The 26,594-nt window shown below is 42.4% G+C and overlaps 1 protein-coding gene across 1 annotated transcript in view; it reads left to right on the top strand.

Moving 5' to 3' along the window:
* Window positions 1–26,594, top strand: part of GPC4 (glypican 4) — a 142,435-nt gene that overhangs the window by 70,152 nt on the left and 45,689 nt on the right. The window contains exon 2 of the mRNA XM_069074100.1: window positions 25,535–25,693. Coding sequence (XP_068930201.1) covers window positions 25,535–25,693 — 159 coding nt within the window. The remainder of the gene's footprint in view (window positions 1–25,534; window positions 25,694–26,594) is intronic.

Below are 26,594 nucleotides of genomic sequence, written 5' to 3'. Positions count from 1 at the left end.
AGATACAGAGAAGTGGTGACTTTCCCAGGGTCTCCCAAGCAGCAAGGAGCAGATACCTGATTGGATCTTAGATCCTGTGACTCCAAAGTTAGCCCTCTTTTCTCTATACCATGCTGTCTTAATTATCTGGTCCAGTTTCCTATTTCCACCCATGGGGAAACTGAGGCCTAGGAAGTAGAGAGTGACAGAACTTGACACTTGCAGCCTGTTACAACTGAAGGGAACATTGACTAGCATGTAGTCTAGCCCCCTTATTTTACATGTAGGGGAAAAGGCCCAAAGAGGGGCAGTAATCTGCCCAAGGTCACACAGGCACTAGTGGCAGATTTGCACATTGGAGCCATATTTTTTTGACTCCTCTCATGTCTTCTATATTGCTGTAGAATGGGAAAATGGTCTGCATGCAAGGCCTCTTCTTACGCTGGACATGGAGCTGGAGTCCTAGTGCTGCATTATGACTCTGACCTTGGCATTCAGGTTCAACTGCCTCGGACATTTACAACCTGTGGCACCTTGGATATGTCTCTTTGGGCCTCAGTTTCCTTATTTGTAAAATGAAGGGGGAGGTGTTGAAGTAGATGACCTCTGAGGTCCCTTGCAGCTCAAGATCAATGATCCAGTGGCCGTCTTTAGTGTGTCCTACTGTATGTCAAAAATGTGCGTTGACCACACTTAGGCACATGTGCAGCATACCACATTTAAGGCAATCATATTTTTAGAATGAAAAACAGGGACATATTGTTTTCTCCGTCCCCTCCTCTTCCCTTTTTCTCTATTTACTCTTTGCTCCCACTGATATATTTTTGGTTTGTTTTGGTTCTCACTCTTACTTAGAATCCTACCTGCTTTCTTGTTCGTCTCTGGCCTAGACAAGGGTGGTTTTGCTTTCTGGAATTCTGATTTACAGGAAAACAAATGACCTGCTGTCGTTTTCCAGAAAAAGTTTCCTTATCTGGCCTGAGCTGTGCTGATTTCGGGTCAGGCTCCCAGGGCAGGACCCCAAGATTTTGCCTTTGGGGGTGGCTGGAGTTCACCTCTCTCCAGCATGTGGTCAAGGAGCTGGATCTATTTCAGCCTCTTATTTTTGTTCTCCTCTCGGATATTTTGGAAATATTTGTTTTGCCAGGCCCAGGTTTTCTTGAAAGAAATAAAGAAGTACCCTGAATAGACATCATAGTAACCCTTCCCAAACAGGAATTTTGATATATTTTAAAACCCGTTCTCAGAACTCAACAAACATTCTTGACATGTTTACTTAACTTGTTTTCCCTAAGTGGTAGGGGAATAAAGAATGAATACCTTTGGGACAGGAAGCATCTGTTTTAAAGAAGCCCCTGAATTGCTTCACCTGGCAAGATGCATACTCCGGCCAGCTGGCTGTCCGCTCCTTGCTCTGGGCAGAGAAGGGAGAGTAGGGTGGGAGCAGGACAGGCTTTCGTGGGGTTTGGAAGAGTCACCTCAGAGGCTTGGGATGACCCCTACTGGGCAACCAAGTTTACCTTAATAAATCTCATAGACCTTTCATTCATAAACATCTCTAAAGTTGGGGGGAAACTATTCAGCTACCCTCTTAGGGGCGATTCTATTCAAAAGTTTGATTTAGCAAGCAATTATAATCCACAAGTTGGCCTAATGGCTATGGAGTGTAGTCAAATTAATCATTCAATCTGGTTTTGTTGCTCTGTGGAAGCAAACTTTCTGGTTTGTAAGCAAAGCTTCTGAAACTGAATGATTTTGAACTTTTCGGATGATCGTAGGGTAGAGAAGAAAAGTACCTCAGAGGCCCCCTATTCTAGGCCTCATTTTTAACAGATAAGGATACTGAGATCTAGGGAAATTAAGTAAGTTGGTCAAAGTCACATAGTAATGTTGGAGGTGGAATCTGAATCTAGGGCCTCTGACTCCAGAGGCCAGTACTCTTTTCCCTGGGCCATGAAATCTCTCTTACATATATAGAATGCAAATCCATGTCTTCGTAACCAGAGTATATATACTTTAAAAGGTATGTGATTTCAGTGATGTGGCCTCCTTTCCTTGAGGTCATTCCACAAATATTTCTAAAGTGATGCCTCACATGAAATATCATACTGGGCCCTAGGAAATGGTCAAAGCTTAGCTGTGACACTGTGCTGGCGTTCATGAAGTGATCAAGCTAGTGAGGAGGTGAGCATGACACGAATATGCACAAGTATTTATGATGTACACTATTACATGATCAGTGTACGACCGAGGGGCTTACAAAATGCTCTGTGAAGTCATCATCATTCATAAGGGGATTAAGGGAGGCTTCTCAGAGGGGGTGGCATTGTGTTGGGATTTAAAGGCTGGGAAAGGGAGTCAACAGATGAATGGAACCAGGACCAGGAACCAGGACAATTTGGGCGCAGGGAGCAGCAAAGCATAGAAGTTACAGATCCCACCTTGGTGCATGGCCTTCATGAGTTGCTATGACCGTTGCAATTCTCCACCTGTTCGCCAAGTTGGGGTGTGGCACAGTAGAAAGACACACTGATTCTGGAGGCAGAGGAATTGACCTTCAGGCCTGACTCTGTGACCTTAAGCAAGTCACTAGTTTCCCTACCCCTCAGTTTACTCCTCTGAAAATAGAGCTGGTCTCTATAGCCTCTGAGGTCCCTGCCAGCTTTAGATCTGACTCTGTGACTGACCTAAGGTTGCAAAAGGCTTGTTGTCATTTTCCTTAACATTTCTGACCTCCTTAGGAATTATATTGTCAGCCCTTAACTTCCAGAGTAGATATTTCTAAAGACAGGTAATACATGTTGGTCAAGAGTTTCCTCCTTGGGGGTGGGTAGGTGGTACAGTGAACAGAATACGGGTCCTGGAGTCAGGAGGAGCTGAATTCAAATCTGGCCTCAGACACTTAACACTTACTAGCCATGTGACCTTGGGCAAGTCACTTAACGCCAATTGCCCTGCCTTCCTCCCTCCAAAAAGCAAAAAAAAAAAGAGTTTCCTCCTTGAGTTACTTCACAACCTTCCCACATAGCTCCACTGGGGGTTTGAGCTACGTTTAGTTTACTGATTAGGTCTAGGACATCCTGTTTGCCCCTATTTGATCTCATGTTTCTGGCCTGTCACTATGAATTTGGGGGTCCAAAGATTACTCTTAAAATGCAAAGACCTCTCTTTTTTCTCTGACTTCTTTTCAGCCCAGTTAAGTGTGACCTGTGATCATTCAGCAACCCCTCTGATAGTCCACTGATGCTTTGAAATTGCTTTTCCTTTTAATAGATCCAAAAAGCATCTTCTTGGCCTTTGGAGCCCTTGTAAGATACTCTTTGAAATTGTAGTTTGCCCCCTGTCTGTGTGGATTTCCCTTCTCATTTGCATTTCTCTCTTATGTAATAAAAGGTGCATTTAGTAACTCTCTTTATAAAATTCTACCCTGACATGTTCTATCAGAATTTTCAGAGCTATTTCTACTATGAGAATAGGCTTTTTTTACTCATGTTTCAAGAGGAACATGAATTTGGAGTCTTTTAGCTTTGGTAATAGATTACATCTTGAAGAACTGGGACCTGGTAAACTACACATACTCTTATAGGTCCTTTTTTGAAAACCCAAGTGTATCCAGAATGAAAATATATGTGGGTGATACTACAAATGTCTTTGCTAAAAGACAATGGTGTAAATTGTTGAAAATCAGAATGGGGTGGCTGACCAATGAAAACTCAGTCTTTCCAACTAATCACAGGATCTCAAGTACACCATAATTAGGAAAAGAAGAGAATATACCCAGAACGGGGAAGAACTCACAAGATTGGCATAACAGATTGTTAGGGATATCAGCCCAGGTTGCAGTTTACAGGGAAAGAAGGAACCCCAGAGAAGACAAATGAGATTAAGAAAAAAGAACTTCCCCGGGGTCCTATTGCAAACATTCTCTCTTGGCTATATTAAAGCTCCTAGTTAGGCAAAAAGACCAAGTGAGGTATGGAGCCCCGACAAAGAAAGATGGATTTTTTTCAAGATAAATTTGGAGAGTAGGAGCCTACCTGCAAGCCTGTGGTGTGGGGGAGAGGGCAAGGGTCCTCTGACGTCCAAGCTAGAAGGAAAACCAAGGAGCAGCTTTGATGAAGGCTGTTGCTACTCTGCAGTTTTATATATAGGTGACATTGTCATCTTTCCACTGTGTCATGGCAGAAACGTCTTCAAAGAGCTCTCTGTTCCAGATTATCTCTTTGTTCCGGTTTGAACTTGTAAACATGTTTCTTTTCTTCATGGACGAGTTAGCTGGCTGCTGAGGAAAAAGTCATCATAGGATGTTGAAGTATCTTCTTCAAGGACCACAAGAACATAATGAGGAAGGAAGTCAGGAGACCCCCACATAGTGGGTGTTCTGCCAGATTTGGACTTGGGATTACAAGATGACCTTGCTCAGTTATTCTGGACATCGTTTATCTTAATTTTGTCTTGATCTTGGGTGCGGCTTTGTCCAGGAATTGTCAGTTCATGTTGTATATTTTCATATCATTGTATTCTTCAACGGATGTAATAAAGTCAGTGTGGTCAGGTAGGTAGGGGCTAGCCATTTCAAGGGAAGAACACAGTTGGTTCTTCAGAGTCCTACCATCCTGCTTTTGGAGGGTCACCTGGGACCAAATCAATGGGCCAATGTGTTCCTCAGGACCGTTATTATAGCTATCTGTCCCTAGTTTCTTGCTTTTTGATACTAAGTGCCCTGGGTTTCCAGTAAGCTTTTTGAAGCATTCTCCTTGTTTTGACTTAATATTTTCCCCCTTAACTTATATCCTGCTATTACCATTTCATTTTTTCCTTTCCTTTCTCTTCCCTTCCATTCCCATCCCATCTCACTGAGGCTAGAAGTCTAGTGGCTACTCACATACTTTATTCCTCTGCTAATCAGCTTTATCTTGCCCTTTTTTCAAACCTGCCTGAGTTCTCTCCTTCTTAAGCAGTCTGAAGGTCTCTCATTCCTGGTGGCTCTCCATATTAGTGGCAAACTTAGTATGGAGATCCAGTGTCTTAACATAATCCATCCTCTAGCCTCAGTCTCCTCAGCAGCAAGGGGTACAGGTGTATACCATCATACCCAGCTCTTTTTTTTTTCTAAATATGAATTGCTAGGAGATAATATATGTGACATCCTTTAAACTGTTACTTAGGTGTAAGCTGCTATTATTACCTATATAACCTAGGTGACCACACTATTTAGGAAAGTTTCACCATCAATGGAGAGGACTCCAGACTGAGGAGTCCACTGGTTAGGAATGCCATAGAAGGGATTTCTAACAGATAGTCAGCAATCATTCATTAAGCACTTACTATGTGCCAAGCACTTCAAACATAGGTTGGATGAGATCACTGAAAAATTTCATCTGAAACTGAGAGTCTCTGACTATTACAAAGGATTAAGGGAAAAGCCCTTGACCCCTCACTCATGCAAAGTTCTTAGATCTGACGTGCTGAGCTTGACCTTTTTTTAGGGTCCTGGTAGAGCTACCCTCCAGCGAAAGTTCTGAATGTAAAATTGATGGAGGGAGAAAGAAATCATCCTTAATTTTTCCTTGACCATAAAATCTGTCATTATTAGAACAGGCTAGGCTAGATGACCAGTTGTCACATATGCCCTATTTTTGAATGGTTTGGTTGCAAAAGATATTTTGAAACCTTGTATTTTTAAAAATTTTATTTTTACTTTCAGTTACAAATTCTAAATTCTCTCCCTCTCTCTAGCGCTTCTACCATCCATTGAGAAGGTGAGAAATATAATACCTAATTTTACATATGAGGTCAAGCAAAATATATTTCCATATTCACCATGTTTCCCCAAAAAGCAAGAAAAATTAAGAAAGGGAAAAGAAAACATCCTTCAATCTGTACTCTCTGAGTCCCTCAGTTCTCTTTCTGGAGGTGGATAGAATTTTACGTCATGGAGTTATAGTAGATCATTGTTTTGATCAGAGCTACTAAGTCTTTCATAATTATAATCTTTACAGTATTGTTGTTGTTTTTTTAAGCAATTGGGGTTAAGTAACTTGCTCAAGGTTACATGGCCAGTTATTTCTGGGTGTGGTGCTAAGTATCTGAGCCCGGATTTGATCCCCAGGTCATCCCAACACTGGGGCTGGTGCTGAGCCACCTGGCTGCCCCTAAGCAATTAGGGTTAAGTAACTTGCTCAAGGTTACACAGCCAGTTATTTCTGGGTGGGTGCTAAGTGTCTGAGCCCGGATTTGATCCCCAGGTCATCCTGACACTGGGGCTGGTTCTCTTACTCACTGAGCCACCTACAGTATTGTTGTTACTGTATACATTGTTCTCCTGGTTCTGCTCACTTCACTTTGCATCAGCTCATATAAGTCTCCCTAGGTTTTTCTGAAATCATCTCCTTCATCCTTTCTTACCCCATAATAGTACCCCATAACATTCATAACTTGTTCAGCCATTCTCCAAGTTAAGGAACATCGCCTCAGTTTCCAGTTCTTAGCCACCACAAAAAGAGTTTCTATATTTTGTAAAATTAGGGTCCTTTTTCCTTTTCTTTGATCTCCTCAGGGTAAAGACCTTGTAGCCATATTGCTGGGTCAAAGGGTATGCACAGTTTTATAGCCCTTTGGGCACAGTTCCAAATTGTTTTCCAGAATGATTAGTATACAGTTCTACCAATAGTATATTAGTGTTCCTGTTTTCCCACATCCCCTCCAGTATTTTTTTAATTTTTGAAATCTTTTATGATAAATGCTCAAAGAAGAGCCCCCCCATCACTTCTAGTCCATAATCTGCCAATTTCAGATACAGTAGACTTTTCCAGTCTTCTGTATTTGCAGCATGTTCAATGTGATCTGACTTAAGAAAAGCTAGCACAGGAAGCTTAGCTTAGGTTACTTGGCTGCTGGACAAGAAATTAGCTATCCAAATTAACCTGTCCAACCAGAGACATTTTCTTTTATGGAGAGACACTACTAGGCATTGTTGGGGATGGGATAAGTAATGCCAAAGCACCTTCAGTGGAAGGGGAGGGTCAGACACTGTACCAGAAGTAGCAATAGGGACCCAGGGACATTGATTCAAGGTGGTACAAGAGACGCTGCTGAGGGTGGCAGGGTGGAGGAGCTTGCCCAGCTTACCAAAGAGCACCATATGGTGTCAGCATCTTCTAAATTTGGTCTTCTGGAGCAAAGACATAACAAAGACATTGCCTGCCCTAGTTATGGCCATACTTTTGTTCAAATAGTATTGTATTACACGTGGCATGGAGGACTATTGTAAGTCATTGTTATATTTAAACTGCCCAACCCATATTGGACTTTTTATTCATTGAGTCATGTTGCACTTTGGAAATGGATTTTCATTTTTTCCTAATTTGAATAATAAGCAATAGTAGTTTTCATTTCTGTGATGCTTTAAGGTTTATAATGGGTTTCCCTCAGAACAAGTCTTAGGGAATACAAGTGTCCTGTCTCCATTTAGGAAACTAAAGTTCTGAGGTCACTCAATAAATTCGTGGCATTCAGAGCTATGCTCTTCTGACCTCCGGGTCCAACCCCTTTGCACTCTACCTCTATGTTTCCACACAATTGATAATGAAATCAACATCAAATTTGGACTCTCAAGCTGCATCAGTCAACAAATTCCTGACTCTGAGGACAATTGGAACTTCATCGAAGTTGGGATGAGGTGGGAGAAGGGGAGGGACTGGGAAAACTGATATACAAAGAGCCCTGGACCCTAGAAGGCTGTGTGCTTTTGGACAAGTCATTTCCCCTTTTTGAGCATCACTCTTCCTCTGTATGGTAGGAATCCTGTGAGTCTAGATGCAACAGAACTTGGGCAGATCTCAGAGGCCATGTAGTCCAACGTTGTCATTTTACAGATGGTGAAGCAGTGGCCTAGGGAGAGTGAAGTGGCTTATTACCACTGAGGCAGGAAGTGACAGGGTCAGATCATAACCCTGTTCCTTGACTCCAAATATTGCCATACTTTCTACTTTCTGGCTATGTGTGGGAATGAAAACTTTGCATGTAAATATAAGTTGCTCTCCTTGCCCAGATGGGTTTTCTTTTCAAGTTCACCTTTGCTAAGTAGTACCTTGGTTTATAGTCAGAAAGATAAGAGAACAAAGGGTGCTGTTCTTTGTTCCTTCTAGTTCTCTGCTATTGACAGACATTTAAGTAAAGGTTGGTGTTTACTAATTTGTGCAGATAAGCTAAGTATTACCTTGAAAACAAGATGAGCATTTAATTTTGGCTGGCTTTTTGTACCTGTCCTCCCAGGCAGATTTCAAAATTAAGTCTCATTAGCTACTCTAAGGTCAAACACCAGAAACTTATGGAGATGCCTGCTCATTCCAAGGGGAAAATGAGCCACTTAGAGGAAAAATCCAAATGTGAAATCTACATCTAAGACTCTATGCTATGACTTTTCATACAGTAAAGCAGTATCAAGGAACAGAGCCAAGGAGAGCAGAAAATAAGCATTAAAATGCCTTTTCATGTCTGATTGTAGGTCCTAGTCTGAAATCACTTCCTTGTGTTTCCATAGTCATGGATTTAGAGCTGGAAGGGACTGGAAAAGTCCTCTAGGACAACCCCTTCATTTCTCCCCCTGTGATATCATTGGTCCTCTTCTACAATGAAGGACAAACAACAACAACAGAAGAGGAAATTGGGAACCAAAGAGATCTGTCTTGCCCAAGTGACTTGCCCAAGATCACATGGGTAGTAAATGACCAGCTGGGATTTGAACCCAAATCACATCCTCTGACACCAAGTATCTTTCCAGTGCACTGCTCTGCTCCCCTCCCATTTTAAAACCCCTCCCTCCTGCTTCATTTTCTTCACAAAGTTGAGCCTCTTTACACATGGCAAAGTTTTGTGAATAATTTGGGCATATTAGGTCAAAAACTCTTCTCCATAATTACAGCAAGTGATTGTAGCATCATCTATCCATTGGATCATGGGAAGTAGAGATAATAATAATAACAGCTAACACTTATATAGCACCTACTATGTGCCAGGCACTTTGCTAAATGCTTGATAAATCCTGTTGACTCTCCCAGTAGGAATTGTGAGCTTAGGAAGGTTGGGCAGCCTTGGTGCTAGGGTGGTTCATTTAGCATATCTACCTGTTGTTTTTCTAATCCATATGATATGATACATCTTCATTTTTCAGTATTTATCTCTGATCAAGGGTGTTGAGTCATTGCTTATACCCCATTTGTGGTCCTTGGTATCTGCCATATTATAACTAGGGGATAGTGCTGGATTTGGAGTCAGGAAGACCCCAGTTCAGATCCTGCCTCAGCCATCTACTAGCTGTGTGACTCTGGGCAAGTCACTGTACCTCCATTTACCTCCATCTGCAAAATGGGGGTAATAATAGCACCTACCTCAAGGAGTTGTTGTGAGGTTCAAATGAGTTATACTCAAAGTGCTACATAAATGCTAGCAATGTTATTATTAAAGCAGCAGAAAAGAGGATGCCATTCTTTTTTTGGGAGGGCAGGGCAATTGGGGTTAAGTGACTTGCCCAAGGTCACACAGCTAGTAAGTGTGTCAAGTGTCTGAGGCTGGATTTGAACTCAGGTCCTTCTGATTCCAGGGCCAGTGTTCTATTCACTGTGCCCAAATGCCATTCTTTTTGAAAGAAAATTTTATCGATGCCCCTTGTTTTTACATTGTGTATTCATTTTCAGATATGCATCTTCTAGCCTTCCTTTGCAAGAAAAGAAAAAAAAAACAGTTAAGCAGAAGCAGCCAAAGCAGAGGCTGATGACATTTGCCCATTCTGCACCCCAGCCAGCCCCCTGATCTCCCCAATGAAAAGTGGGACATACATTTTCTTAGTTTTTTTCCTGTAAGGATGAGATGGCCATTAGAATTACACAGCCTTTGGCTTTGTTTTATTGTTCTTTTCAGTGACATTATCATAGTCATTATGCAGGTTTCCTTTGCTCATCTAATCTAATCTAATCTAATCTGATCTCCACTCCTCTAATCAGGTTTCTCTGAAATCCTCATACCTCATCTCTCATGGTACAAAAACAAAATGTATTATAGATTAATAGATAACTCACCTAGTACAGTTTGTTAAACCTTTTCCAAATCATTGGGCACCCACTTTGGTTTTTATTGTTTGCTAAAAAAACACAGCTATGAATATTTTGGTGCAGGTGAGAACTTCCATTTTGTCTTTCATCTTCTTCAAGTTATGGGGACGTGCCTTTTATCCCCAAAGAAAGCATACTCTTCAGTGGAGCAGCCTGTCTAAATTCTCCATGGTTTTCATGAGCCCTCTGACCTGGACTGCCCCTGCAGTGTTTTGACCTTGGCTCAAGATTTTCTGACTTTATGGGAGCCTCCTCCTGGCTGTCCTTTTCCTAGTGCTCCCAATATCTCTTTTCTTATTGCTCCCTCTACCTTTGTATCTCCTTGGAGACTCTGCTTTCTGACTGGGTTGGCACCATAGCGTGCATTTTATCACCATTGCCCTGGTTCAGTTTCTGTCATCCTCTGAATTCCCGTGAGCATAGAGGGTTGGACTGGATGACCAAGTGAGAAAGTATTTGTTATATCAGTACCACATATGTGCTAGTCACTATGTGATGAATCTAAAGGACAAAAGAATTCCTACCCTCATAAAGCTTATTTTCAAAAGAGGGAGGCAACAAACACATTTATCGGGATGTATAGAGGATGTATACAAATAGAAACAAAGATTGTTGAGGTCCCTTCCGTTTCTGAGACATGGTGAAGACCAGCAGGGTGTGCACTGAGTGCTTGGCTGAGTTTGCCATGACAGTGGCTGGTGAGTCCAGGGTTAGGACTAAATGTGGTCCAGAGAATCTAGGACCAGAAGCTCTGTTGATCAAATCCAGCCAAGGTTTGGTCAGGTGGATTGAGCTATTGATCTCTCTCTCTCTCTCTCTCTCTCTCTCTGATTCTATTCCAATTATATTATTTCAGGTGCTTGTAGCTGAGGGGGAGGAATGAATAAGCAGTTGGCCTCATTTGGAATGGATGAAGGGAAAGGCCGGGAGGGAGAAGACTGGTATTGAAGAAAATGTAACAAGGGAAGCAGCTTTTTCCCCCCTATTGCCCAGACAGAGGGCTGATTCATTGAATGGCAAGCCATCTGGTGTGAGGCTTGTCTTTGGAGAGGCGGCGTGGGCAGTGGGGCATGGCCGATTCAATGAGTGCCATTATTAGTGAGGAGGCAGTGCAGTCCTGGAGGAAGAGCCCCAGACTTGGGCTCAGGAGGTCTGGGTCAGGTTCCAGGTCGAGAACTCGCTAGCTGGTGACGGTGGGCAACAAGTTGCCTTGATGTCCTCTTCTGTAAAATGAAGATAGCACCTGCTCTGTATTGCACTTAGACCAAAATGTGGAAGCATGTGTGTATCTTGGGGGGACCCTTCATTTGGCATCTTCACAGATACAGAGAGTGCTATTTGAACGGGCCTCAGAGAGAAGGCAACAGAAGTTCAAGTGTATACTCTGGCTATATAACTATAGGGAGGGGAGAAAGAAAAGAAAGGAAGAAGGAAAACAGGGCCAGAGGTGGTGAGATTTTGGACTGGTTTGGCCAGGGATGCAGAACAAAAGCATCTTGTTTGCTTGCTTGTTAATTTTTTTGGTTCTGTCTGTACCCTTGTTTAAAAGGCTCAAGGGGGTGGGGAAGATTTTTGCCTCTTGTACATATTTTAGAATTTACCCCAAGTCTCTAGTGATTTAGGGGTGAAAATGCAACTTCCTGACAACAATCCCGGTGGATAGGTGTGCTATTATCCTCGTTTTGCAGGGGGGTGGAAATTGAGGCCCAGAGGGGAAGTGAGTTACCCATGTTCATCCTGCTAAAAAATGTCTGAGCTAGGATTTGAACCATGGTCTTCTGATTCAAGTCCAGCTTTCTTTCTTTCTAGATCTTTTCTTTCCTCTCTCCCTTCCTCCTTTCTTTCTTTTTGTTTTGCCCCATTACTTTTTCTTGATTGTCATTCATTTTACATTTTGGTCCAGATAGATCATATTGCCACTACAAAGAAAAAATATTGTAAGAAATAAAGCTTTTAGTGAAAAAAAGTACTTTTTATTTAAGCTGTCCTGCCAATGGCAGATGCATTCCCTTCCCCCCTGCCTAAGGTTTTCTTCCTTGTAGCCCCATTTCTCTGACAATGTAGCTAGCAGCTGTCACAAAACCTTCAGCTTTCTAGCAATCACTTGGATGGAGTGAGTGCCCGTTGATGACCCCTGATGTCTGTGTGTTCAAAGAAAAAGAGGCCCCCTCCTCTTTTCTAGTCTAGGAGGCTGGACTAGGGCTGGCCAAGGCGATGTCTAGCTCTAACCCTGGGTCTTTCACAATTGGGAAGACCTCTGAAAAAAATGTATGGGTTTCAACCCCCTCCAGCTGGTGAGTTTTTCCAGACTTTGTCTTGCACTTCAATATCTCAATGAAGCCAGGATCTCATCCATGTGTGGGCACTTTCTCCAATGGGGCTGATTGCTCATTTTTTTTGTCATCTGGTACAATTCTCATTTATGTTCTCCTGTAAATGCCTCACAGAGGGTCTAAAACAACATGGCTGGAGGCCTTGTTTTATATTTAAAATAATATTCCATGGATACTACCATGACAGCACTACCATCTTCCAGTTTCTGGTCTGGCTGGCTGATCATCTCACTTCCTTTTGTGATCATACATTTCCAGTTTGGTACCATTCACATCACTTCTTGGTATATGTCTCATTATTGGTGATATGCTACAGCCAGTATATCTGTTCATTTAGAATTACTGTCATTTCAAAGTTTGGGCCCTCCAGCAAGGAGATCAGAAAGTCTTCTCTGGCCTTTTGTTAATTACAATTGAAAGAGACTTGTGGAACCCAGAGGGCTCCCTCCAATCCAAGGAACTGTTTCTCCTATGGTTGTGTGCTCTCTCTCTCTCTTTCTCACTCATTCTTCCTCTCTCTCCTCTCTGTGTGTTCATTCATCTTTTCTTCATTCTCTCCTCCCCTTCCTCTTCCTCTCTCCCTCCTTTCATATCTTTTCGTCTTCCCCTCTCTCTCTGGGGCCTCTGGTTGGGAGCCCTGTCTCTGAGGCTGGGCAGGAATTGGAAAGGCCTGCAGGGGCTTGTAAGGCAAGTGCCCTGCAAGTGGTTACCTGCCTTGTTGCTCCCTCTTCTTGTCATCCAGCTGACAAAGAAGCCACTCCTTACCATCCTGCTGTGCAAACAGCCCGAAGCAAGCCTTTAAAGATCATAAATATATTAATTACATGTTCGTTCAGTCCCTAAGACTGAAGTCATCATTATAAAAGGAAACTCAAAAGCAAGTGGGGAAAAGCGCATGACAGCCCAACCAAAGACGCTCATTACACCAACCTCTGTTTTGCGTTTGACACCTCTTTAGCAGAGGTTTTCAGAGCCTGGAATATCTATAAATTGTTCCCCTTAGATGCAGCTTTCTTAACCTCTCTTGTGCTGTGGAACCTTCTGGCAATCTACTGGGTAAAACCTGTGGATCCCTTCTCAGAAAAAGGTGTTTAAATGAATCAAATAAAATAGACGGAATTTCAAGGGAAACCAATTATACTGAAGTACAAATGTGTGTGTAAGTGAAAAATTCCCAGAGCCTAGGTTAAGAAGCACTGATGTAGATTAGGAGGACATCATGGGATTTAGAGCTAGAAGGGGCTATAAGCATTCTCTAGTCTTATGCTTTCATTTGAACAGAGGAAACAAGTCCAGCCAGGGAAGTGGCTTGCCTACGGCTTATGGGGAGGGGGGAAGATAAATAAAGCTGGGATTCAATGTACTCATCATGGTAGAGGTAGAATGATTTTTTTTTTTTGGAGAGGGGAAGGTAGGGTAGTTGGGGTTAAGTGACTTGCCCAAGGTCACACAGCTAGTTCTTTGTGTTAAGTGCCTGAGGTCGGATTTGAACCCAGGTCCTCCTGATTCCAGGGCCGGTGCGCCACCTAGCCAACCCAACGTAGAATGATTTTAACCTTTTAACCTATAAAGTGCTAGACAGAGAGGAGAAGCCTGACTCTGCTGCTAACTTGCTGTGTGACCTCAGGAAAGCCATTTGTCCACTCTGTATTTTTTTTCCTCTCTCTGTAGAATAACAATAATAGGACATAAGTCTAGAGCTGGTAGGAACCTTTGGAGCCAGCTAGTCCAAATCCTGAGGCCTAGAGAGGAGAAGGGACTCGCCCAAGTGGCAGATGGGAAAAAGAAGGGGGAGGATTCAAACCCATATCTTCTGATTAGAAGTCTGTCATTCTTTCTATGGGACCATGGATTTAAGGTTAGACTAAATGATTCTGATCCCTAAGGTCCCTTTTTTTTTAGCACTAACATTCAGTGACTCTAAAGAAACACATAGAAATGTGTTCATTTGCAGGCAGACATGTTTTGTAAAAGGACCAAATTTGCCCCAACTTAATAAAAAAACAAAAATAATCATGCATCAAAGCATGGTTCATGTGATTTCACAGAGTTAGAGTTACCCCTCACTTCAGCTAAGCAGACTAAACTGTGAACTCAGTGTTCAATAAAGTCCTGTTTAGTAGACCTTTGAAGGGTCTTTTTGAACTTTGTGAATTTTGCTCCAATGATTTGGAACAGCAGAGAATGGCCATACAAGAGTGCTTGTCTCCACTTGGATAGGTCAAGGACTTGTCTATGCTGCTTAGCTCAAGTCAGTACTAAATGACTCAAGTCAGCTTTAAATGGCCATTTTGGTAGGATTTCGATATGTTTGAATATATCGCATATTTTGTCTGGTGATATCCTTATTGTGCCTCTGTCAAAATTCCTTAATGTGATATGAATACATTTGACGATAGGATAGACCCAGGAGAATCACAGCTTACTTTTCACTTAGCTCTCTGAATTTGAATCCCATCCAAGGTGAGGGCAGCAGGGCCTCAGATACCTTGGAACAACCTTGTTGTGTAAGATCTATTTCCCTGGTCAGCTCCAGAAGCAACTTGTCAGCTGTTGCACAAAATGGAGGTGAAAGTTCTCAACTATATTGATCCAAATATGAGAAATCCTGTTCTACTTTGGGCTGTGAGCAGGATGATAGAAAGGAAGAGTGAGAAAATCCCTAAAAGCTATAAAAATCACCATTCCTCCCACCTCCCCCCATCTGCTTTTGCTCATCTCTTAACTTGCAATGGGGTGTGGTGTGAGCCTTTTGTAATTTCTTGTATCCATAGATAGCATCTGGAATACATGATAAATACTGCATTAGGTCTTAGCCCCGTTTTCATGTTAGGTCAGAGATGGGTTCAGGGTAAGTAAATGGATCATTGGCCTTGGTTTGCACTGTGAGAGATGCTGGGGAGTTCCCTTGAAATTTACTGGACTGGTTGGAGGTAGTACTAAAATGTGCCAGATGTTCTAGGTCTAAAATAACACATTAGGTGATCATAAATTTCCAGGACCCAGTGGCCTCTCTGTGAGAGATCAGAAGGAAAATAAGAGTGAGATTGTAGAACTATTGGCCCAAAATAAAGGGTAGGATCACCGAAGACTTAAATGTAGGCTACTAGGGAGAAAATAACATTGTTTTTCTAAGAGAATTCCTTGCTAATTGATTAGAACATGCTGAGGAGGTAAATGTGTATCATTAAAGGGAAAGCAGTGCTATTAATTTTTGAGCCTTTCAGACAGCTGTTTTTGATAAGGTTTTAGTAAACTCAAGAAACTGAGGCACTGTGGGGGTTTCAGTGAGTGTTTGATCATTTTGTAGAGATTAGCTTGGAGATGGACAACAAAGGTAGGGATAAATGAGCACTTCTCTGGAGTAGGAAACAGTTGGGAGTCCCCCAGGGGTTCCTTCTGGGTCTACTTTAATTCTCACATTTTTAAAAGAGCCAAAGAAGGTAGTTCACAGTGATGTCTCCGGGTTTGTGGGTGACACTAGGGTCTTCCATTTAGCACCCAAGGGACCTAATAGACTTTCAGGCTTAGTCACTCTCATCCATGCTTCATTAGGCCCCATGGAGCAGTCATAGCAACAAACTCCAGTAAATTATCCAGTGGCAAAGTTGGGTTTGACATGTTGAAGAATTTTGCAACTGTCAGAGCTGGCCACAAAGAATAGAATGGGCAGCAGTGATTCCCTTATCACTGAACTTGCTTATTCGAAGGCTAGATGATCATTTTTAGTATGGAGTATTTTAGAAGGGCAAGCTAAGCCTAGGGGCATTACTCTGGGCAGATGGAGGGCACTGGACTTTGGGTCTTTGAGCAGAGGCTGGATGACAACTTGGTATGTTTTAGAGGGGACTGGACTAGAGAGTCTCTTGGTAGCTTCCAACTCAGAGATTCTCTGGGATCAGAAGACTTTAGTGTAGTCCTGGTTCTATTACTATATGAACTTGGGCAGGTCCTTCCCCTACCTGGGTCCTCCTGTCTATTGGATCTAATGATTCCTAAGGGCCCTGCCAGCTGTAACATTGTATAGACTCTTTTGAAAGCAATTTGAAAGGTAGCAATATCACCCTTCACTCTAAGCCATGCCCTCCAAAACTGAGTCTGTGGCTTCCATCTGGACTGGATGGGTTGGTGACCCCTTGAGTGGTGGAAGAGACTGTTAGGGCTGGTCCATTGTGCCTACCTGCCAAAGCCCATCTTTTTCATTATTCCAATGATGCCAAATGGCTATAATTCACCAGTACAATTCCTGAAGAGTCAAAATGGCCCTTGACCCCAGGGGCAATGGAGAAATAAATGGTAGGCATGAACAGGCTGTAGAATGCCACCAATGGCTAATGTATGCATGAGAAGAAATGAAAAAGTTATCAGAGAAATCGAGTCAGTCAACAGGAGAAAGGGAGGATGGACAGCTTACTATTTTAAGAGATCTAGAAGGAAGCCTTCAGATCCTAGATCTTCAGATCAGGCCTAGATCCCCTATGGACAATTTATACAAAGCCAAAGAGCAGAATTGCTTGGGATGAGAAAGCCTGAATAGGATGAGATCTGTAGTCATATGGGGAGTGCTTACATCAATGGATCAGGAACTCATTGAAGTAGGTAGCTGTTCTACCCATTGACTGAGGCTCAGAGGGGCTGACTTTGTTCCTCATGGTAACACAGCTAATAAGTTTTGGAAATGGGAGATGCTTCCAAGGTCTCTCTTGATCTCAGGTCTTATGTTCCTTCCACTCTGCCATGCTGCCTCTAAGGGAGGATGTACCCTGTCCTTAGGTGGGGAGCAGCCAGCACTTGGCCTGGATACCCACATCAACAGAACTGCACAGCAGATGGTCCATTCCCCAATCTGGATTCTCAGAGTTTTGCCTTGTGCCACAGTTTACGAGAGCTTTGATCTCCCAGCACACAATCAGCCCCAAACCCTTTGTGGCCAGGAGCAGGGACTGATTGAAAAGTGGCATTGGGTAGGGGGCAGTTAGGTGGCACAGTGAATAGAGCACCGGCCCTGGAGTCAGGAGGACCTGAGTTCAAATCTGGCCTCAGACACTTAACACAAAAACTAGCCATGTGACCTTGGGCAAGTCACTTAACCCCAATTGCCCTCCCCCCCAAAAAAGCAAAATAATCATGTTATAGCGATGGAATGCTACAAACCCATGCATGCTTAGGAACCCCAAGCTTAGCCATCTTCACTCTCAGAATTACTATTTCTACTGCTTACCTCCGAACATAGGGTAGACTAATGGGCTTGATTTTGCCCATTGATCTTAGAGCTGGATAATCGTCTTGGATGATCGAAGAGGTATTCTATGTTGAGTGGTGGTCGCACTCTCTTGTTGCATTATTTTCTAAAAGAAGTAATAATATCCATTATCTATAATGAGTTAAAAGCTTACTGTGAAGCAGTAATTAGAATGGAAGTCTATTGTGAAAATGGATAGATTAGTGCCCATCTCTGAGATCTGGTGTTCTTTAGGACTGGCCTTCAGAGCCTCTGGTGCCTTCATTTGCACCCTCTCCCACACAGCAAGTCAATCTCCAAGGATGGATTTGATTTGTGTGGCAACCAAGTGCTACAAGTCATTTGGAGTAATGTCTGATAAGTAAAGTAGCCAGTGAAAAAGACCAATTTGGATGAATATTCTCTCGTTTTTCCATCCTCCCACAATGCAGTGCTTGTAGCATGGGGCCAACTTGTAAACTGGCTCTAAAGACTGTTTCCCAAAGAAGATGCCAGAACTAATCTGGGGAATGGGAGAATCATTGGGTAGAGTAGAATTTCCCCAGGAGGTAGCAGAGTGCGGTACAAAAAAAGTTGATTTCATTCTATCATGAGACTGCCTTCTGAGTCACAGAAGGTCTCAGGAGGTTCGGAGAAATCCTGCATGGGAGCCACAAGGATTCCTCCTGACTGGAGGATGGGACTCCAGAACTATTAAATATAATTTTTTTAACATTGTCACTTTCAAATGACACCCTCTAATGTAATTTACCCTTATAATAAAGAAGTAAACTATGGCAAAAGAAACCACCACTATGGTGTGCTATCTTTTTTTTGCTTTTTGGAGGGGAGAGGACAGGGCAATTGGGGTTAAGTGAGTTGCCCAAGGTCATACAGCTAGTTTTATATGTGTGTTAAGTGTCTGAGGCTAGATTTGAACTCAGGTCCTCCTGACTCCACGGCTGGTGCTCTATTCACTGCGCCACTTAGCTGCCCCATATGGTGTGCTATCTTGATAGTGGAGGTCTCATTCTGCACCTCTAGCCTTCACTGCAAAAAGAAAGGAGGAATTCTTTACTTCTAGTCCCACAGAACCATCATTTGTTGTAAAGCCAGCCAGAGAACCATACCCTCTTACAACAAATAAAAAAAATTAAGAGATAAAAAGGCAGTTCAGTGTAGTGCACCCATACATGCCCCACCCCTGCACTGAGAAGAGAGGGAGGTATATTTTTCTAGCTCTTCTTCAGTTCCAAGCTTAGTCATTGTAATTACACGAGATCTAAATTAATTTCCTTGGTAATGTTTCCACAGGCATTGTGTATATAATTTTTCTAACTCTGTTTTCCTCTTTCTCTATCCATCCATCCATCCATCCATCCATCCATCCATCCATCCATCCATCCATCCATCCATCTGTCAATATACATTTATTAAGAACCTACTATGTTCCAGGCACTATACTAAGCACTGGGGGTATAAAAAGAAGCAAAAGACAGCTCCCTAGCCTCAAGGAGTCGACAGACTAATGTATGATGCATATCTGTTCTTTCATTCTTCTCTGAATCCTTTCTCCCCCTTTTCTTATGTTGCAGTAATTATGCACTTTATTCAAGCAGCACACTGGGCATCTATTTCATTTCCACGTACTTTGCTGCAAAATATACCACTATATAGGGCAGTTATATTTCAGTGCATAGAGTACTGGGCTTGGAATCATTAAAGCTCATGTCCCTGAGTTCAAATTCAGCCTCAGACACTTAGTAGCTGTGTGACCCTGGGCCAGTCACTTAACCCTGTCTGTCTCAGTTTCTTCATCTGTAAAATGAACTGGAGAAGGAAATGGCAAACCACATCAGTATCTTTGCCAAGAAAACTCTAAACAGGGTCACAAAGAGTTGGACACAAATGAAAAGGCTGAACAAGAACAATAATATACCCTATAAATATTTTAGTGTGTGTTGGATCTTTCCTTTATATCTTTGGACTTCTTGGAGTACATGTCTAGCAGTGCTATATCTGGGTCGAAGGATGGAGACATTTTATTCACTCTCTCTGTATAATTCCAAATGACTTTCCAGAATGGTTGGTTCAATTCACAGCTTTACCAACACTGTTAGTAGCCATGTTTTCATAGCCCCTCCGTCACTGACTAGACCCATCTTTTGTCGTCCCCTCCCCCAATTTCCAGTGTAACAGGTAAAATCTCAAAGTTGTCTTGATTTGCATTTCTCTCATTTCATTGGTGATTTGGAACAGTCTTTCATATGATTGCTAAGAAATTGTAGTGCTTTTGGAAACTGTCCATATCTTTGGACCACGTATCATTGGTACAGATGATCCCTATGGACTTCTGCAGTCCTAAAGTTCTGGTCCTGTGGTAAAAGACACATGCTGTCCAGATAAAAGCATGCACTTTTGGAATTATATATCCAAAATGCATTTTGGTATTATATATCCTTTCTTATTGTTTTTCATTCTTTTCCTGGACTTTTTGCTCCTAACTCTCCAAACCGTTCCCTTAGTACTTTGATTAGTTTAGCACCCAATCTATAATTTAGTCAATATTGTCATTTTTATGATATTGGTGCAGCCCATCTATGAGCACTCCAATTATTTCAATCATTCCTTATGTCTTTTAAGAGTATTTTGTAATTCTGTTCATACAGATCTTAAGCATGCCTTTGCAGATAGCATCCTAGACATTTCATGCATTTTGTAGTCATTGTCACAGGGACTTATTTCTCTTATTTCCTCCTGGGTTTTGTTACTGTTATATGGAAACACTACTGATTTTTGTAACCTGCTAATTTTGTGAAGTTCTTCATTATCTCAGTTACTCTCTTTGCTGATTTTCTGAGGGTAAGTCATCCTGCTGTCAGCAAATAAGGAGAGTTTTTGTCCTCTGCCTATGCTTATGTCTTTAATTTCTTTCCCCTGATTTATGGCCAGCATGAGCACTTGCAGAACTATGTCAATTAGCAGTGAGGAAAGTGAGCATCCTTATTTTACTCCTTTATTTGTTGGGAATTAGAGCCATATTTTCACAAGAACAAGCCAAATCCACCATTTTTTCCCTATCAGAGATTGCATTATGATGTTGTTTACAAACTAGTCATGAAGTCCCTCTGCCCTGCCCAGCTTTGGGAGTGCATGCTTTTATCTGGACAGCATGTGTCTTTTACCACAGGACCAGAACTTTAGGACTGCAGAAGTCCCTAGGGATCATCTGTACCAGCTTGATCAATTTATGGAGAAAGAATTTGCAATCCAGAGTAAATGACTTGCCAAAGGTCACATAACAAGTTAGTGGCAAAGACAGGATTCAAACTCAGGTTCCCTGACTAAAATCACTGTACCACAACTTTGTTTGTGTGTGTGGGGGAGGGGTGAGGGAGAAAGAGAGAAAGGAGAGGGAAGGAGGGAGGGAGACGGGGAGAGAAAAAGGGGAGAGAGAAAGAGGGAGGGAGAGAGGAAAGAAAAAGAGAAAGAGGGGGAGAAAAAGAGAGACAAAGAGAAGGTAGAGGGAAGGAGGGGGAAAGAGAGAAAAGAGAGAGAGATGTGAAATGAAGTGGTTTGACCTTAAAAGGGGGTTACTAGTCTTGAAAAGTCTGTGAAGCATTGATCTATAGTTTATATACTTTGTTGAGGCCTGATGATTTTTCTCCCTGAAGCTATTGCACATTGAATTGTGTTTGTAAGGAGGGAGGCTGGATTAATACACCCATTCTCCACTGTCCCCCATTCTCCCCTCCCTATTATTTCAAATCTTTGGAGGCTTTCTTTGTCCCTAGGAATTAGAGGATTGTGAATGCCTCCTGAATTTCTTTGGTAGCTTAGAAAGGGAGAAGGGTACTTGTCTCTTTTGCCTTATCATACTTTGTGACCCCCTGAAGATGACTTTTAGTCTGAGGAAGAATAGAAATTAGGACAAAGTTAGGGACTAAGCAATTAGAAAAATTACCTGAATTTGAACTTTAAAAGGCTCAAAGTTTTCCCAAGCTCAGGTTTCTTCTGTGTTTGAGTGTAGAAAATGAAGGTTTGTTTTCAGTCACTTTTTCATGGAAGTGGAAGGGCTTGTGAAAACTCCAGCTAAGCACCCTCTCCATCCATGACCTTTGTTCCAGTTTACTGATCTCCCTCTCCTCAAGAATACAAGGACTTACTGGAATTTGACTTCAGACTCTTGAAAGTCTTCCCCAACTAAGTTAATAACAATCCTTTTTTCTCCAGATTTTGATGTGAGATACAGGTAGTGTAAGTAACAGTGTCCCTGTTTTGTAGGTAGTAACATCTCCTTTCCCCTCTTCTCTTTTTCCTTTTAAGACTCTTAGTGGGGACCAGAGGCTGAGACTCTCCTAGCTCCCTCCTTTTTGACACCTTCTCAGTTGACAGATTTTAATATAAATCCTTTAATGTGTATTTAGTTTAGGGATAGACATCTCTAATTCTGCACCTGTAGTCATGTGTGAATTGGGTGGAACAAAAATATTATGCCATCCCATTGACTTTTTTTTTTACATCACCTAATATATTTCTATGTATAACATTAGCTGCTACCTCTTAGAACCATAGAATAAGCTGGAAGGGGCCTGGGAAATCATATAGTTCAGAGGGAATTATACTCCTCAGTCACCCAGGGGTGAGTAACAGAATCTGCACTTGAACTCATGTCTTTTGACATCAAATTCCGTAATTCTTGCACCGTTTTTACTGTTGCCTTTCCAAAAGTCTGCTGATGTTATCAGTGTCGATACAGCTGCCATGATTGCACGTGGTTACCCACCCATACCTTCTCATCCTGTGAAGTCTGTTACCATGTTTTCCCATCAGGCCCTTCTCTCCTTTAGCATTCTGTGGGCATCGAGGTGGCACATGGGCCACCTCTTCCTACACAATTAGCCCACCTCCTTTTCTGATCATACATTTTCTGGATGAAATGTCCTCTACTATGTTTTGTACACAAAGCACAGAAGGTAGTATACCATAATCCTTTTTTATGCCCGTCATACATTTCTCCATTGTCCTTTGGGTCTCCTGCAATATTGATTGGGGGGTGCAGAAAATTGTAAAAGTCCCTGCTGCCGTCATGGAGCTTACATTCTACTTGGTGAATGCAAATACGCACAGAGATATGTAAATACAAAGAAATTTGAGAGAGAGGATGAACTCCCAGCCTGGGGCAACAACAAAGATATAGAAGAGAGCACTAGAGCTGTTTCTTAAAGGAAGAAGGGATTCTAGCAGGGGAGGAGAGAGCATTGCGTATGTGGGGGACCTCTTATACAAAGAAATGGGATAGAAAATAAGAACAGCACAAGTACTATTTGAATGATTCCTATGCTCAGATACTCCAGAAGATCTGTGATTACAATGATATTGCTCTGGGGTGCCTAGGTGGAGCACTGAATAGAGCACCATCCCTGGAGTCAGGAGGACCTGAGTTCAAATCTGGCCTCAGACACTCAACACAAAAACTAGCCGTGTGACCTTGGGCAAATCACTTAACCCCAATTGCCCTCCAAAAAGCAAAAACAAAAACAAAAACCAATGACATTGCTCTTCCTTCCAGTAATATAAATCATCCATGCCTATCCATCCGTAGGTTACTCTTGTTCATGCCTTCCTCGAAGTTCACCACTGGGGGCCTTCTTGCTTTCATGATATAACTTATTCTAGTGCAGCACATAAGCAATCCATTGGTTTTCCCTTCCTCTCAATGTGTGACCAACCTGCCCCATGTATATACACCAGTGAAAGCTTTGCCATCTGTTTTTTACAGCTGTTTTCAAGTAACATTTTATTATTGCAACTCACTATTGAAGAGTCCCTCTGGCTAAGTTTCTACCAATGGGTGTGCGGTACCTTCTTCAATAGAGAGAATGGCTCTTTGCTGCTGCTCTTACCGCCTGCTGCCTCTTGGGATTTTCTGGCCTTCAGGGACTTTTTTTGTTCTTGGATTTAGTCATCTCCAAGTGGCCCTTCAGTGTTTTTGAGGACCCCAGTCAGGATTAGGTGGACATCGATTCTTTTCCTTGCCCATTAAGAGTCTTGCCCCACTCTCCAAAAATCCTTGGGAATTCATTGCATTTCACAGCTGAGCCTTTGAAAAGAATCTGGGAAGTCAGCAGGTCACATGCAGCGGATGGGTCGGAGCTGGGGCCCGCAGCCACCACTGTGTAAACCATCCAGCCCTCTATTAACACAGTTGTTCATTTGAGTCGGTTAGTATTTGCTTCCACTTTGAACATCTCCATTGACTATTCTTAGCCTGTGGTGCTGTGGGCATTCTTTCACAAATACCCCCCCCCCCAACACAATGACTGTTTGTGGGGGGGGGCTACCTTATTGTTAGAGGTACGATGAATACAGTGAATACAGCAGAATAAAAACCACAGGCTAGAAACTCAGACAGAGACTATGGGTTAATTTCCCTCCTAAATATGTCCCTGAATTGAAGTGAAAATTCCTGCTGTGAATTTTCAGACCTAGGGAAGCAGTGGATTTTTGTTTGAGAGAGAGAGAGAGAGAGAGAGAGAGAGAGAGAGAGAGAGAGAGAGAGAGAGGAAGGAAGAAGAAGAAGAAGGAGGAGGAGGAGGAGAAAAAGCGTGTGTGTGTGTGTGTGTGTGTGTGTGTAAGGTGGTTGTTGGTAATAGAAAACCCACCATTTGACGATGGGCAAAGACTTGCCCTTTGGGCTTCGTTTTCCTTATCTGAAAAATGGGATGATAATCCTTATGCTACCTCTCTCACAGGGTGGCTATGAGAAAAAGAACTTTATAAAACTTGGAGGCATCTAGATTTAAAGCTAGAAGGTCAACTAGTCAACAGTGTTATTTTAAAGATGAGAAAACTGTTCTTGAAAAGTGAAGTGATGAGTCTAAGGTGACCCTGCTGGAATTTGAATCCTTTCCTCTGACTCAAAATCGAATCCTCTTACCGCTGCTCAGTGTGGTGATGGCTAACATAAAGTCTAATCTGTATGATATTATGTTCATAATCCCCACCAAAGACTGTTACAGAAATCCCTAGTTTAGCAATGCTTCTCTTTCAGTGAGGCCAATTCTCCCTCTTTCTACTGCCTTGGAATTTTTGTTTTCAGCTCAGAGGCTTTACTTGTACCCAATCAAACCTTTTCATTCAAGAATCTCCTCTCCTCTTCAAAAAGTCCCCCTGCAACATATTAGTACTTATTCTTCCACTCCTTTCCCCATTTCAATGCTCTTTTTAGTCCTTCAGTCAAACTTCTTCCATCCTTGTTACTGTCTAGAAGCTTTCATCCTCCAGCTCTCTTCCCTTTCTAAGCCATACTCCTTGAAGAAGTTTACTCTCATTGCCCCTACTTGCCTCTCCTCTTACTCCTCAACCCTCTGAAACTGGCTTCCAAACTCATTACTCAGCTTGAAATTGCTCTCTCCAAAGTGAATGATTTTTCACTAAGTCCCCAGGTCTTATCTGACTTACTAGACTAAGTCAGATTCCCACATCAGGAGTTCCCCATGCTATAGAAGCCATAGATCCTTCTAATTTTTATATATGCACATGGCAGATGATTCATGGGGAATCGGGGCTCAGGCTACCAAGGGCCAAAAGGAATGTCATCCCATGTCTTCTGGGAACCAAAGGTGAAAGGTCTGTTTCCTGTAATGCACTTACCTGTATTCTCTCAGGATCCTGAAACTTGAGATGACAGGCTCTGATTTTGACTTGTTCTCTTTCCATCTCTCCCTTACTCCTCTCATGGAAGCTCCAGGGCTCCTTTTCCAAACTCACTCTTGGCGATGAGTCCCCAGAACTTAGCTACGTCCCGGAGCGAGTGCACGTGCCATGTTTTTCCCAGTCAGTGACTATGTCAATAACCTGTATCTCTGCTCTGTTCCATCTTGCAGGTGACCATCTGAAAATCTGTGCTCAAGGTTATACATGCTGCTCTCAAGAAATGGAGGAGAAGTACCGACAGCAGAGTAAAGAGGATTTCCGAAGTGCCGTCGGGGAGCATTGCAACACTCTGCAGAACATGTTTGCTTCCCGATATAAGAAATTTGATGGTGCGTATTAGAAAGTCAGTTTTGAAACCTGCTCTTTGTCGAATGTCTAGTATCTTGAGGGAAAGAGAGGGCAGAAATGCTGAAAATGGTTGGGCTTGGACCATTGTTTGTGTAAGGGAACAGAAATATTTGCTGATTATGCCACTGTGTTCTTATATTGTTAAGAAGTTTAACATCCCATCATTTAGGATTTCACTGAGAAATGGGAAGTCCAAGCTTAATGCAGCTATAATTTGGCAGTATGAGCAGTAGGTCTGGAGTCTAAGGACATGGATTTTGTCTAAGGACACTGGAATGCTACCCGTTCCAACCCCTTACTAATGGTGTGACCTTGGACAAGTCACTTTCCCTCTCTAGGCCTTAGTTTTCTCATCTGTAAAATGAAGATGAAAGGTACTATGCCAGAAGACTTATGATCAAATCTCACCTCTGACGCTCACTGGCTGTGTGACCCTGGGGAAGCCAATGCCTCTTAATCTCTCAATGTTCTAGGAAACTTCAAGACTTTTAATTGGTAAAAAGGTGCTGGAAGAGTGAGTTTGCTCATCTGAGAGTTTCTTTTGTCAACAAGATCACAAGGCCAGTACCTATCTTGAATGACATTTCATCCCTGACCCTGACTTACTTGATGTTATATTCCTCATCTCTGCCTAGGGATTTCAGGTTTGTTTTTTATTTTCTTTTTGGAAGGCAATTGGGATTAAGTGACTTGCCCAAGGTCACACGGCTATTTTTTGTGTTAAGTGTCTGAGGCCAGATCCAAACCCAGGTCCTCCTGACTCCTGGGCTGGCGCTCTATTCACTCTACCACCTAGCCACCCTGGGATTTCAGTTTTAAAAGTCCAAAATGTGAAATTGGAACTCGTTCAGCTGTATGTCTCCATTTGACAAGACATGTCAT

Source organism: Petaurus breviceps, unplaced genomic scaffold (assembly GCF_028583685.1).
Source record: "Petaurus breviceps papuanus isolate PSGF00001 unplaced genomic scaffold, PetGlider_PUasm1.0 90881, whole genome shotgun sequence".
Classification (NCBI taxonomy): Eukaryota; Metazoa; Chordata; class Mammalia; order Diprotodontia; family Petauridae; genus Petaurus; species Petaurus breviceps.
This window is presented reverse-complemented; position numbering and strand designations above follow the sequence as displayed.